General features: G+C 35.9%; 1 protein-coding gene across 1 annotated transcript in view; it reads left to right on the top strand.

Moving 5' to 3' along the window:
- Positions 1-16,108, top strand: part of LOC589776 (glutathione S-transferase theta-1) — a 56,521-nt gene that overhangs the window by 39,091 nt on the left and 1,322 nt on the right. Inside the window, exons 2-4 of the mRNA XM_030991123.1 lie at positions 14,643-14,730; positions 15,338-15,494; positions 15,674-15,847. Coding sequence (XP_030846983.1) covers positions 14,643-14,730; positions 15,338-15,494; positions 15,674-15,847 — 419 coding nt within the window. The remainder of the gene's footprint in view (positions 1-14,642; positions 14,731-15,337; positions 15,495-15,673; positions 15,848-16,108) is intronic.

Raw genomic sequence — 16,108 nt, forward strand, 5'->3', positions numbered from 1 at the left:
GCATTTTTAATTTTTGCGCGCGCGTAAACGCGCGGACGAACGCGCCCGCGCGCATTTGCGCACGTTTATTGACCTGAAATTGACCGGACGAATATTGATCTTATTCATGATAAATATGAATGAAAAATTACTTTCCGTTATGAAGATATGATCATAAGTTGATTTTCACAAAATGGCGCCTAGATGACGTCATAATGACTTTGAGTCTTTGAAAAGTCACGCAGTTCTAAGTTAGACTAAGATCTATCATCATGGCAAGTTTCATGATAATGGCTTTATTCAGTCTTGAGATATCCTGCGAACAAATTCGAGGAAGAATAATAATAAATAAATAAATAATAAAAATCTTGACGAAATCAAAAGGTGATACGTCTACGTACGTATCACCTAATAATAGGAATAGGAATAAAAATCTTGACGAAATCAATAGGTGATACGTAGACTTCGTTACGTATCACCTAATGATTCCTTCAAAATTTGCAATTTCAACTTTCGATCGAAAATTTCAACATGATTCCAACATCTGATTAAAAAACAAAGTACACCGTTTTTATAGCCCATGGTCTCAGCTATAACATACCCCAATTTGGGAGAAAACAGAGCACACATAAGATAGATAGTGCTCATAGATGAATGCCATGTAGATTCATGATGTGAACGAAATTCACCTTCCATAGACATAACACGCAAATGACGAAAATTCTGACATGTGGCCTTTAATTGAATTTTGTACTATGATGACCTCATTAAAATGAAACTTAGTGAAAAGTGATCTTGTAGAGAATTGCCTTATCTACAACATATCGACATTTCAAAGAGAATCGATGAATATTGAGAGAAATACACTACATTTTCCATAAATACAATGACGTCATAATATGCAATTTTGTATTTTTGACTTCCAAGGCCATTATGATGACGTTAAGATGTACTTAATGGCCAAATGAGATATGAAATCATACCTCCGACTCATACTCTATCTAAATATGAAAAAAAAATTGGCAATCCCTATTCATCCCAATGGACTTTTCATAGGCATGTTTTTGCCCATATATGCAATGTATTACAAAAATCGCGCGTACGGACGGTTATCTTGAACGGACGCTCATTCCGTTTTTAATGGTGATAAAGAGCTAAACATGGTATCAAATTTTCCGGAAAAATATGAGGAGTATTCGGTCAAAAGCTTTTGCGGAGGAATTATTTTTCATTCGGCCGTGACGAACGAAAACGTGCAAAAATGCGTGTTTTGCGTGATTTTTTATGAAATGCTTATAATGGCCTGAAACGTATGCAAAAAAAATTAAAGACGATTTTGAGCAATTTTAAATTTTACGCGCGCATTAACGCGCGCACCTTCGCGTACGCGCATTTTTGCGCGCATTTATTGACCTGAAATTGACCCGACACATATTGACCTTGATCATGACAAATATGAATGAGAAATGGCTTTCTTTTATGAAGATATGATCATAAGTTGATTTTCACAAAATGGCGCCTTGATGACGTCACGATGATGTTGAGTCTTTGAAAAGTCACGCAGTTCTAAGTTAGACTAAGATCTATCATCATTGAAAGTTTCATGACAATGGCTTTATTCAATCTTGAGATATCCTGCGAACAAAATCGAGGAAGAATAATAAGAATAATAGGAATAGGAATAAAAATCTTGACGAAATCAATAGGTGATACGTAGACTTCGTTACGTATCACCTAAAAATCTTGACGAAATCAATAGGTGATACGTAGACTTCGTTACGTATCACCTAATGATGCTTTCTTCAAAATTTGCAATTTCAACTTTTGATTGAAAATTTCGACATGATCTCGACATCTGATTAAAAAACAAAGTACACCGTTTTTATAGCCCATGGTCTCAGCTATAACATACCCCAATTTGGGAGAAAACAGAGCACACATAAGATAGATAGTGCTCATAGATGAATGCCATGTAGATTCATGATGTGAACGAAATTCACCTTCCATAGACATAACACGCAAATGACGAAAATTCTGACATGTGGCCTTTAATTGAATTTTGTACTATGATGACCTCATTAAAATGAAACTTAATGAAAAGTGATCTTGTAGAGAATTGCCTTATCTACAACATATCGACATTTCAAAGAGAATCGATGAATATTGAGAGAAATACACTCCATTTTCCATAAATACAATGACGTCATAATATGCAATTTTGTAATTTTGACTTCCAAGGCCATTATGATGACGTTAAGATGTACTTAATGGCCAAATGAGATATGAAATCATACCTCCGACTCATACTCTATCTAAATATGAAAAAAAAATTGGCAATCCCTATTCATCCCAATGGACTTTTTATAGGCATGTTTTTGCCCATATATGCAATGTATTACAAAAATCGCGCGTACGGACGGTTATCTTGAACGGACGCTCATTCCGTTTTTAATAGTGATAAAGAGCTAAACATGGTATCAAATTTTCCGAAAAAATATGAGGAATATTCTGTCAAAAGTTTTTGCTGGGGGATTATTTTTCGTTCGGCCGTGACGAACGAAACGTGCAAAAATGCGTGTTTTGCGTGATTTTTTATGAAATGCTTATAATGGCCTGAAACGTATGCAAAAAAAATTTAAGACGATTTTGAGCAATTTTAAATTTTACGCGCGCATTAACGCGCGCACCTTCGCGTACGCGCATTTTTGCGCGCATTTATTGACCTCAAATTGACCCGACACATATTGACCTTGATCATGACAAATATGAATGAGAAATGGCTTTCTTTTATGAAGATATGATCATAAGTTGATTTTCACAAAATGGCGCCTGGATGACGTCACGATGATTTTGAGTCTTTGAAAAGTCACGCAGTTCTAAGTTAGACTAAGATCTATCATCATTGAAAGTTTCATGACAATGGCTTCATTCAATCTTGAGATATCCTGCGAACAAAATCGAGGAAGAATAATAAGAATAATAGGAATAGGAATAAAAATCTTGACGAAATCAATAGGTGATACGTAGACTTCGTTACGTATCACCTAATGATGCTTTCTTCAAAATTTGCAATTTCAACTTTTGATTGAAAATTTCGACATGATCTCGACATCTGATTAAAAAACAAAGTACACCGTTTTTATAGCCCATGGTCTCAGCTATAACATACCCCAATTTGGGAGAAAACAGAGCACACATAAGATAGATAGTGCTCATAGATGAATGCCATGTAGATTCATGATGTGAACGAAATTCACCTTCCATAGACATAACACGCAAATGACGAAAATTCTGACATGTGGCCTTTAATTGAATTTTGTACTATGATGACCTCATTAAAATGAAACTTAATGAAAAGTGATCTTGTAGAGAATTGCCTTATCTACAACATATCGACATTTCAAAGAGAATCGATGAATATTGAGAGAAATACACTCCATTTTCCATAAATACAATGACGTCATAATATGCAATTTTGTAATTTTGACTTCCAAGGCCATTATGATGACGTTAAGATGTACTTAATGGCCAAATGAGATATGAAATCATACCTCCGACTCATACTCTATCTAAATATGAAAAAAAAATTGGCAATCCCTATTCATCCCAATGGACTTTTTATAGGCATGTTTTTGCCCATATATGCAATGTATTACAAAAATCGCGCGTACGGACGGTTATCTTGAACGGACGCTCATTCCGTTTTTAATAGTGATAAAGAGCTAAACATGGTATCAAATTTTCCGAAAAAATATGAGGAATATTCTGTCAAAAGTTTTTGCTGGGGGATTATTTTTCGTTCGGCCGTGACGAACGAAACGTGCAAAAATGCGTGTTTTGCGTGATTTTTTATGAAATGCTTATAATGGCCTGAAACGTATGCAAAAAAAATTTAAGACGATTTTGAGCAATTTTAAATTTTACGCGCGCATTAACGCGCGCACCTTCGCGTACGCGCATTTTTGCGCGCATTTATTGACCTCAAATTGACCCGACACATATTGACCTTGATCATGACAAATATGAATGAGAAATGGCTTTCTTTTATGAAGATATGATCATAAGTTGATTTTCACAAAATGGCGCCTGGATGACGTCACGATGATTTTGAGTCTTTGAAAAGTCACGCAGTTCTAAGTTAGACTAAGATCTATCATCATTGAAAGTTTCATGACAATGGCTTCATTCAATCTTGAGATATCCTGCGAACAAAATCGAGGAAGAATAATAAGAATAATAGGAATAGGAATAAAAATCTTGACGAAATCAATAGGTGATACGTAGACTTCGTTACGTATCACCTAATAATAACTAGACTTTAATTCGTCACTTAGACGAATTAGGTGATACGTATGATAATGGTCTACATAACGAATAATGCATTACACGATATATTATTTTGTAAAATGCTTCTCCCATTCATATGCTTCTCCCATTATGATCTATTCATATGTCAAGATTAAATCGTGTCTCCTTGATCATCATGGATCTAGGGAAGATAGATTGAAACAATATATGACCTTTGACCCTGTGCAGTAACCAGTTACACATTTGACTCTAATTTACATCATGAAGAACACCTTTTGACGATTTTTATCTTATTCAAAGAAATGAAAATGTAACTGATAAATGATTATCATCATTATGATTATGATGATCATGAAGATCATGATAATGATCATGAGCGCGATCATGACATCTTATTGAAAAAATGAGGGTTGATTTAGATAGCATATAGTCTCAGCTACAACATACTCAAAAATCAACAAAATCTAAGCCGAAATAACGGCGATATTGCTCGCAAAAGACAGGAATGTAGACTCCAGATTTTAGAAAAAGTCATCTCTCCTAGGGATTACACGCAAAAAGTAATGGATTAAGTGGAAATAGGGTAATAATAAAGTAAAAAGGGTTATTTATGACATTATTTGCGAATCTACGTGTTTAAATAATCAAAGGAGATGGTACAGTGAAGGTCAAAAGGAAAAAAAAAAGTGGAAAAAAAAGTGTTGGAGACACCCGGACTCGAACCAGGGATCTCGAGGTTGGAAGTCAAGTGCGTTACCGATATACCAAAACATCTCCCATAGCGATTACACGTAAACGGGAAATGGAATTCAGAAATCCTACTTTGCAAGTGAAATATGAGCATGATCCCGGCATCTAATCGAAAAATAAAAGGCACACTTTTGATAGCTCATTGTCTCAGCTACAACATATCTAAAGCTCAGCGAAAACAAAGATAAAACAACGGAGATTTTGCTCGCGAAAGACAGGAGTGTAGAATCCAGTTTTGAGAAAAAGTCATGTCCCGTAGAGAATACACGCAAAATGCGAAAAATTGGCATGCCTCCTTTAATCGCAAAAATGCACCATGATACTTTTGTCAAAAATAAAATTTTGAATACTACATTTGTAGAAAATTGTCTCAGCTAGAACATATCAAAATTAAAAAGAAAATTGATCCATATTTACAGAGATACAATCAATTTTCCAAAAATATGCTGACGTCATAATATGCAAATTGAAATTTTGAGTTTGGAGGCCATTATGATGACGTCATGAGTTAATTGAGGATAAAATGAGACATGAAATCATATTTCCAACTCATAATCTATCTAAATATGAAAAAATATTAGGAGTTTCTATCTATTCTAAAGAGTTACAATGAATTTTATATAGGCATGTTTTTGCCCATGTATTGTGGATAAAGATAACGCAAATCCGCGCGTGCTGTCAACTTTGACGGACGCTCATTGCGTTAATAAAAGGTGAACAAATTATCAAAATGCTTGGAAAAATGTACCAAATATGATGACCGAAAAAAATCGGCGATTCTACGTTGCAAAATGCCAGTACGCGCGAAAACGCGCGCGCATGCGCGTGTGCGTATTTTTTTATCAAATGCTCCATATGGCCTGAAACGTATGCAAAAAAAATTTAGGATGATTTGGAGCATTTTAAATTTTTGCGCGCGCGTAAACGCGCGGACGAACGCGCACGTGCGCATTTGCGCACTTTTATTGACCTCAACTTGACCGGACGGATATTTATCTTAATCGTGTTAATTATGAATGAGAAATACTTTTTCGTTATGAAGATATGATCATTAGTTGATTTTCACAAAATGGCGCCTGGATGACGTCACGATAATTTTGACTCTCTAAAAAGTCACGCAGTTCTAAGTTAGACTAAGATCTATCATCATGGCAAGTTTCATGATAATGGCTTTATTCAGTCTTGAGATATCCTGCGAACAAATTCGAGGAAGAATAATAATAAATAAATAAATAAATAAATAAATAATAAAAATCTTGACGAAATCAAAAGGTGATACGTCTACGTACGTATCACCTAATAAATAACAATCTTGACGAAATCAATAGGTGATACGTAGACTTCGTTACGTATCACCTAATAAATAAATAAATAAATAATAAAAATCTTGACGAAATCAAAAGGTGATACGTCTACGTACGTATCACCTAATAACAATCTTGACGAAATCAAAAGGTGATACGTTGACTTCGTTACGTATCACCTAACAATCTTGACGAAATCAATAGGTGATACGTAGACTTCGTTACGTATCACCTAACTAGACTTTAATTCGTCACTTAGACGAATTAGGTGATACGTATGATAATGGTCTACATAACGAATAATGCATTACACGATATATTATTTTGTAAAATGCTTCTCCAATTCATATGCTTCTCCCATTATGATCTAGTCATATGTCAAGATTAAATTGTGTCTCCTTGATCATCATGGATCTAGGGAAGATAGACTGAAACAATATATGACCTTTGACCCTGTGCAGTAACCAGTTACACATTTGACTCTAATTTACATCATGAAGAACACCTTTTGACGATTTTTATCTTATTCAAAGAAATGAAAATGTAACTGATAAATGATTATCATCATTATGATAATGATGATCATGATGATCATGATCATGATCATGAGCGCGATCATGACATCTTATTGAAAAAATGAGGGTTGATTTAGATAGCATATAGTCTCAGCTACAACATACTCAAAAATCAACAAAATCCAAGCCGAAATAACGGCGATATTGCTCGCAAAAGACAGGAATGTAGACTCCAGATTTTAGAAAAAGTCATCTCCCATAGGGATTACACGCAAAAAGTAATGGATTAAGTAAAAATAGGGTAATAATAAAGTAAAAAGGGTTATTTATGACATTATTTGCGAATCTACGTGTTTAAATAGTCAAAGGAGATGGTACAGTGAAGGTCAAAAGGAAAAAAAAGTGAAGCAAAAAATTGTTGGAGACACCCGGACTCGAACCAGTGATCTCGAGGTTGGAAGTCAAGTGCGTTACCGATATACCAAAACATCTCCCATAGCGATTACACGTAAACGGGAAATGGAATTCAGAAATCCTACTTTTCAAGTGAAATATGAGCATAATCCCGGCATCTGATCGAAATATAAAAGGCACACGTGTGATAGCTTATTGTCTCAGCTACAACATATTCGAAGCTCAGCGAAAACAAAGCTAAAATATGGGAGATTTCGCTCGCAAAAGACAGGAGTGTAGAATCCAGTTTTGAGAAAAAGTCATGTCCCATAGAGAATACACGCAAAATGTGAAAAATTGACATGCCTCCTTTAATCGCAAAAGTACGCCTTGATGCCTTAGTCAAAATGAAAAATTGTGGCAACTATACTTGTAGCAAATTGTCTCAGCTAGAACATTTCAAAATTTAAAAGAAAATTGATCAATATTTACAGAGATACAATTAATTTTCCAAAAATATGCTGACGTCATAATATGCAAATTGAAATTTTGAGTTTGGAGGCCATTATGATGACATCATGAGTTAATTGAGGGTCAAATGAGACATGAAATCATATCTCCAACTCATAATCTATCTAAATATGAAAACATATTGGGAATTCCCATCCATTCTGAACAGTTACAATGAATTTTGTATAGGCATGTTTTTGCCAATGTATGGTGGATAAAGATAACGCAGATCTGCGCGTGCTGTCAACTTTGACGGACGCTCATTGCGTTATTAAAAGGTGAACAAGTTATCAAAATGCTTGGAAAAATGTATCAAATATAATGACAGAAAAAATTCGGCGATTCTATATTGCAAAATGCCAGTACGCGCGAAAATGCGCGCGCATGCGCGTGTGCGTAATTTTTTTATCAAATGCTCCATATGGCCTGAAACGGATGTAAAAAAAAATTGGGATGATTTGGAGCATTTTAATTTTTTTCGCGCGCGTAAACGCGCGGACATAAGCGTACGCGCATTTTTGCGCGCATTTATTGACTTGAAATTGACCGGACGGATATTGAGTTTAATCATGATAAATATGAATGAAAAATGGCTTTCCTTTATGAAGATATGATCATAAGTTGATTTTCACAAAATGGCGCCTGGATGACGTCACGATGACCTTGACTGTCTGAAAAGTCACACAGTTCTAAGTTAGACTACGATCTATCATCATTGAAAGTTTCATGATAATGGCTTTATTCAGTCTTGAGATATCCTGCGAACAAATTCGAGGAAGAATAATAAAAATAAACTAGACTTTAATTCGTCACTTAGACGAATTAGGTGATACGTATGATAATGGTTTACATAACGAATAATGCATTACACGATATATTATTTTGTAAAATGCTTCTCCCATTTATATGCTTCTCCCATTATGATCTATTCATATGTCAAGATTAAATTGTGTCTCCTTGATCATCATGGATCTAGGGAAGATAGATTGAAACAATATATGACCTTTGACCCTGTGCAGTAACCAGTTACACATTTGACTCTAATTTACATCATGAAGAACACCTTTTGACGATTTTATCTTATTCAAAGAAATGAAAATGTAATTGATAAATGATTATCATCATTATGATAATGATGATCATGATGATAATGATCATGATCATGAGCGCGATCATGACATCTTATTGAAAAAATGAGGGTTGATTTAGATAGCATATAGTCTCAGCTACAACTTACTCAAAAGTCAACAAAATCCAAGCAGAAATAACGACGATATTGCTCGCAAAAGACAGGAATGTAGACTCCAGATTTGAGAAAAAGTCATCTCCCATAGAGATTACACGCAAAAAGTAATGGATTAAGTGAAAATAGGGTAATAATAAAGTAAAAAGGGTTGTTTGTGACATTATTTGCGATTCTACGTGTTTTAATAATCAAAGGAGATGGTACAGTGAAGGTCAAAAGGAAAAAAAAGTGAAGAAAAAAATTGTTGGAGACACCCGGACTCGAACCAGGGATCTCGAGATTGGAAGTCAAGTGCGTTACCGATATACCAAAACATTTCCCATAGCGATTACACGTAAACGGGAAATGGAATTCTGAAATCCTACTTTGCAAGTGAAATATGAGCATGATCCCGGCATCTAATCGAAAAATAAAGGGCGCACTTGTGATAGCTCATTGTCTCAGCTACAACATATCCGAAGTTCAGCGAAAACGAAGCTAAAACAACAGAGATTTTGCTCGCGAAAGACAGGAGTGTAGAATCCAGTTTTGAGAAAAAGTCATGTCCCATAGAGAATACACGTAAAATGTGAAAAATTGACATGCCTTCTTTAATTGCAAAAATACGCCATGATGCCTTTGTCAAAATGGAAAATTGTGGATTATTTATTTGTAGAAAATTGTCTCAGGTAGAACATATCAAAATTTAAAAGAAAATCAATCAATATTTACAGAGATACAATCAATTTTCCAAAATTATGCTGACGTCATAATATGCAAATTGAAATTTTGAGTTTGGAGGCCATTATGATGACGTTATGAGTTAATTGAGGGTCAAATGAGACATGAAATCATATCTCCAACTTATAACCTATCTAAATATGAAAAAATATTGGGAGTTTCTATCTATTCTGAAGAGTTACAAAGAATTTTGTATAGACATGTTTTTGCTCATGTATTGTGGATAAAGATAACGCAGGTCCGCGCGCGCTGTCAACTTTGACGGACGCTCATTGCGTTATTAAAAGGTGAACAAGTTATCAAAATGCTTGGAAAGATGTACCAAATATGATGATAGAGAACATTCGGCGATTCTATGTTGCAAAATGCTAGTACGCGCAAAAAAACGCGCGCGCATGCGCGTTTGCGTGATTTTTTGTCAAATGCTCCATATGGCCTGAAACGTATGCAAAAAAAATTTGGGATGATTTGGAGCATTTTAATTTTTTTCGCGCGCGTAAACGCGCGTACGAACGCGCACGCGCGCATTTGCGCACGTTTATTGATCTGAAATTGACCGGATGGATATTGATCTTCTTCCTGATAAATATGAATGAAAAATTCCTTTCCGTTATGAAGATATGATCATAAGTTTATTTTCACAAAATGGCGCCTGGATGACGTCACGATAATTTTGAGTCTTTGAAAAGTCACGCAGTTCTAAGTTAGACTAAGATCTATCATCATGGCAAGTTTCATGATAATGGCTTTATTCAGTCTTGAGATATCCTGCGAACAAATTCGAGGAAGAATAATAATAAATAAATAAATAAATAAATAAATAATAAAAATCTTGACGAAATCAAAAGGTGATACGTCTACGTACGTATCACCTAAAAAATCTTGACGAAATCAAAAGGTGATACGTCTACGTACGTATCACCTAATAATAATAATAAATAACAATCTTGACGAAATCAATAGGTGATACGTAGACTTCGTTACGTATCACCTAATAACAATCTTGACGAAATCAAAAGGTGATACGTTGACTTCGTTACGTATCACCTAATAATAAAAATCTTGACGAAATCAAAAGGTGATACGTAGACTTCGTTACGTATCACCTAATGATTCCGTCAAAATTTGCAATTTCAACTTTCGATTGAAAATTCCGACATGATCCCAACATCCGATGAAAAAACAAAGTACACCGTTTTTATAGCCCATGGTCTCAGCTATAACATACCCCAATTTGGGAGAAAACAGAGCACACATAAGATAGATAGTGCTCATAGATGAATGCCATGTAGATTCATGATGTGAACGAAATTCACCTTCCATAGACATAACACGCAAATGACGAAAATTCTGACATGTGGCCTTTAATTGAATTTTGTACTATGATGACCTCATTAAAATGAAAGTTAGTGAAAAGTGATCTTGTAGCGAATTGCCTTATCTACAACATATCGACATTTCAAAGAGAATCGATGAATATTGAGAGAAATACACTACATTTTCCATAAATACAATGACGTCATAATATGCAATTTTGTATTTTTGACTTCCAAGGCCATTATGATGACGTCAGGATGTAGTTAATGGCCAAATGAGATATGAAATCATACCTCCGACTCACACTCTATCTAAATATGACAACAAAATTGGCAGTCCTTATTCATCCCACTGGACTTTTTATAGGCATGTTTTTGCCCTTATATGCTATGTATTGCAAAAATCGCGCGTGCGGACGGTTATCTTGAACGGACGCTCATTCCGTTATTAATAGTGATAAAGAGCTAAACATGGTATCAAATTTTCCGGAAAAATATGAGGAATATTCGGTCAAAAGCTTTTGCGGAGAAATTATTTTTCGTTCGGCCGTGACGAACGAAAACGTGCAAAAATGCGTGTTTTGCGTGATTTTTTATGAAATGCTTATAATGGCCTGAAACGTATGCAAAAAAAATTTAAGACGATTTTGAGCAATTTAGAATTTTACGCGCGCATTAACGCGCGTGCCTACGCGTACGCGCATTTTTGCGCGCATTTATTGACCTCAAATTGGCCCGACGGATATTGATCTTAATCTTGATAAATATGAATGTAAAATTATTTTCCGTTATGAAGATATGATCATAAGTTGATTTTTACAAAATGGCGCCTGGATGACGTCACGATAACTTTGAGTCTTTGAAAATTCACGCAGTTCTAAGTTCGACTAAGATCTATCATCATTGAAAGATTCATGACAATGGCTTCATTCAGTCTTGAGATATCCTGCGAACAAATTCGAGGAAGAATAATAATAAATAAATAAATAAAAAATAATAATAAATAATAAAAATCTTGACGAAATCAAAAGGTGATACGTAGACTTCGTTACGTATCACCTAATAATAATAATAATAATAATAAAGAAAAATCTTGACGAAATCAAAAGGTGATACGTTGACTTCGTTACGTATCACCTAATTAAAGATTTAGGAAAAATCGCGGAAAATTATGCTATTTCAGCAACATTTGTACATCACCGGTAACGAATAAGAAATAAACCACGTCTGAATTATATTTGGGGGAATCTGTCATCCCCCCTCCAAGCCCCCTCCCTCTCCCCCATCAGTACGCCAGTTGCCCTCCCCGCCCCCCCCCCCCCCCCTCCGATCCACATCTTGTTGGCGGGAAAAATCGCAACTGATCTCTCATACCTTTCTTCTTTCTCTTTTTTTTTCTTTCCCTTTCTCTCCTCTTTTAATTTCCCTTCGTTTCTTTCTATCTCTTTTAGGTTTGCTGTGGAAGGCAAGAGCCTTTCGCCCCCCACCCTCGATCCGCACGTTGGTGGCGGGATTAATCGCAACAGTTCTCCCTTTCTTTTCACCCTTTTCTTTTCTTCTTTCTCCTTTTGGTTCCCTTTTAGCTCTCCTCTTTCCCTTTCCCTCCCTCCCCCCCCATCTTTTTTTTTTTTTTGGGGGGGGGGGGCCAAAAAAAAAACTTCAACTTGTTGGCGGGAAAATTGTAACTGATATCCCCCTTCTTTTCTTTCCTTCTTCTTTTTCCTTCCTTATATCCTCTTTTCCTTTTTTCTTTTCCTTCCCTTCCTTCTCTCTTAATTTTTGATTGGGGGGGGGGGGGGGTAACAGCTGGCCCTTTCGCCCCCTCCCCCCGTCTCCTTCTTTTTTCCCCTTTTTCTTCTTCATCTTCTTTCTTTCCCTTTCTCTCCTCTTTCCCTCTCTCTTCTTTAACCTCTCTCTCTCTCTCTCTCTCTTTGCGGGGGGGGGGGGGGGGTCAAGGCCCGCTCGCCCCCCTCCCCTGGATCCGTACTTGACTAAGTTATAGTAGAGTATCTTCTTTCAAGTGCTGTGTTATGTTGAGTATAATGCCGATGTTGTCTCCTGCAGTGATGTCATATGCTATTGCGCAATACAGCTTCGAAACTGGGCATTTTTTCTTACCTTTCTGAGTCGTCATTTTTAAAGCTAGATTCTAGAATTATTGATGATTTCTATACAAAAAAATCTCCGTCAACAATTCTTCTGAATGTCTCTTTTTCATTTTCTAAGCCCGTTTTGATCAGAATGGCCCTTTAACATCTTTCTTTGAAGATACCAATCTATTCCAGCAAATGTTAAATAATGATTCAACCTGGGTTTCTCAAACATGTTATATGTTACATGTTTTATTATTTTCTTGTCAAAAAACAAGATTGATGTGTATAAATAAATGTTAACGTTAAAATAATAGAATACAATGCATTTCACCTGATGAACATGTTATGTTTTCACTCAATACGCAACCGCAAATAAATTTAAGAAAAGAAGTGAATTGTAATTTTAGATCGTTACTGGATATCGCGATAGGAGGCGCGATAGCTCAGTCGGTAGAGCAGTGGTCTCGTATTCCGGTGACCCGGGTTCGAAACCAAGTCGATGCGCTATTGCCCTTTGGTACGGCATTAATCCTCATTACCAGGTCCCTCGTCAGTCAGGTAAAATAACCACCAATCTTACATATCCCATGGAAATCATGTTCTTTAAACATGTCCAATGCATCATTGTAACGTTAACACATTTCAGTTGGTGATGGGCCAGGGTTTTATTTTTCTGAAAGTATTTGCGAATGTGTTTCGACCCATTACAGCAATGGCATTTTTAAGCACATTTACATAATCTTCTCACTATTAACTTCCGTCTCACTTGCACAATTCAGGGGTGGGATAATTTGATATTTGGCATTGCATCTATATTTGTCACAAAATAAACAATAAAGTATTTCCCTTGTGTTGCCACCACTTAATTCTTCCTTTTTGCAAAGGGGCACTATAGGTGAAGAATAAAGCGATCTAGTATTAAGATAGGTATTAATGGGGAGGACACTTATTACGAGTGAAAATGTGAAGGCACGTGGCCCTGTATCCTCGACCTTCGCCAAGCTTACTATCCATCGTACCAATATTTGCCTTCCCCTGAGGCCTCTTCCTGTTTTGAACGATCATTATAATCCATATTATAATTGGTACAGTGGTAGGTAAACATGCAAAATATGCAGGTCATATTTGTTTCGAAGTACCCTTTGTGCCTGCATCAAATCGTTAATATTTGTTGTGTACTGCGAAATATGCTTTACCTGTTCCTTTGATGGTTTTAGTTGATGCAGTCCGGTTTACCGGGTGGGTAGACAAACTGTATTACTTTGAAAACATCGTCAAGGTGCTTTTTGCAGTTGTTGTTGTTGTAATTTGAATTATAATTATTATTATTATTATCTAAGTGTCCGTAAAGTATAAATAGCGACATAACAGTCATGACAGGTAGGAAGGTACCAGGTACATAGTTTATAACATGTTTTTGTTTAGTGGTGCCCTTTAAAAATGTTCCCAAAATAATTTAAACAGAGAGTCTGATGAACCCTTAATCAATCAGTTTGCCTTTCTTACAGGTGATCATAAGAAACCCGAGTTTGTGAAGATCACTCCTCTCTGCGCAGTGCCGGCCATTCAAGATGATGACTTTGGCATGGGGGAAACGTAAGCTGCCTTAGTTTGTATTTTGTCTGTGTTGTTTTTCGAGAAATTATTATATTAACCATTTCATATTTTCTGATGATAGCTAAAAATCAATGATTCCATATGGAATAAGACAGTATTACTTCGTATGGAACAATTAATACATATTTGTTAGTAAAAATGGATAGGATATTAGTTACCCGTTTAGAATTACCATTGAGTGCAAGCACAATACCATAGTTAAAGGGATAGTTGAGTTATGTTGCAGAGGTCGCTACACAAAATAAGTAATTGTTAAAAGTGGGAAATAATAAGTGGGAACAACTGACTCGAAGGTGGTGCCGTGGTAAATAATATAAATGTGAAGTCATTTGAATTGAAAGGAAAAGGTTGAGGGTTCGAAGCCCAGACCATATCGCTGCATATATGAGAAATACCAGCTTTATCAGCCTAATTTGTTTGTTTTCGTTATTGAAATTTAACGAAAATTGCATTACACGCACTTTTTAATAGGGGACATACTTTTGATAACACGTAGTGCCGCGGAAAAATCACTGCAGGATTAATGCTCAACATAAAAAGTATGTCAATATAAATCATTAAGAATTTGTCTTTCATGGTTTTCTAGTGTGGCGATAATTCGGTACTTGGCAACGAAGTATGCAGATTTGGTCCCAGACCACTGGTACCCGAAGGACCTGAAGAAAAGAGCCAGAGTTGATGAATACATGTCCTTTCATCATACAGGAACTAGAGGAGGATGCGGTGGGATGCATATCAGTGAGGTGAGATTTACTATCTAGTATTGCTACCGGCCTCATTTTACGACATAGTGATGTCATCATAAAAAGATGATTATACACTAATATCACCAGACCCATACTTGATTGTTTATTTTATGTGTAAATGGAATACAACAATATCGGAAATTCATTTGCCTAGTTGTTAAATTTCACAATTACAGGTTCTCATCCCGTTGTGGTCCGGAGGAAAGCAGCACGCATCAGAAGAAAGGATGAAGAGAGACGAGGAAAACCTAACCAAACAACTAGACAAGCTGGAGACGGCTTTCTTGCAGGATAATGATTGGTTGGCTGGAGATGATATCTCTGTCGCTGACGTGCTCGCCGTCTCGGAGGTAAGTTTGATGGAAGTTATGGTATTTGATTTAACTTAGAATGTAAACGAAGAAATCATAATCAACTGAAATTATGTTGTGTACATGACTACGTGATAATTTCCAGTGTCACCTTTTCATTACAATATGAATTAACTCAAATTCACTGATGTAGATTCATGCAACATTTAGGATTTGCTTTTTATTTAAAGTAGGATGTTTTATTCTGTTAATTCCTATATAGGGCCATCTTAATTTCTGAGATGTATTGAGGAATTCGTT

Source organism: Strongylocentrotus purpuratus, unplaced genomic scaffold (genome assembly GCF_000002235.5).
Source record: "Strongylocentrotus purpuratus isolate Spur 01 unplaced genomic scaffold, Spur_5.0 spur5_scaffold_2, whole genome shotgun sequence".
NCBI classification, from domain to species: domain Eukaryota; kingdom Metazoa; phylum Echinodermata; class Echinoidea; order Camarodonta; family Strongylocentrotidae; genus Strongylocentrotus; species Strongylocentrotus purpuratus.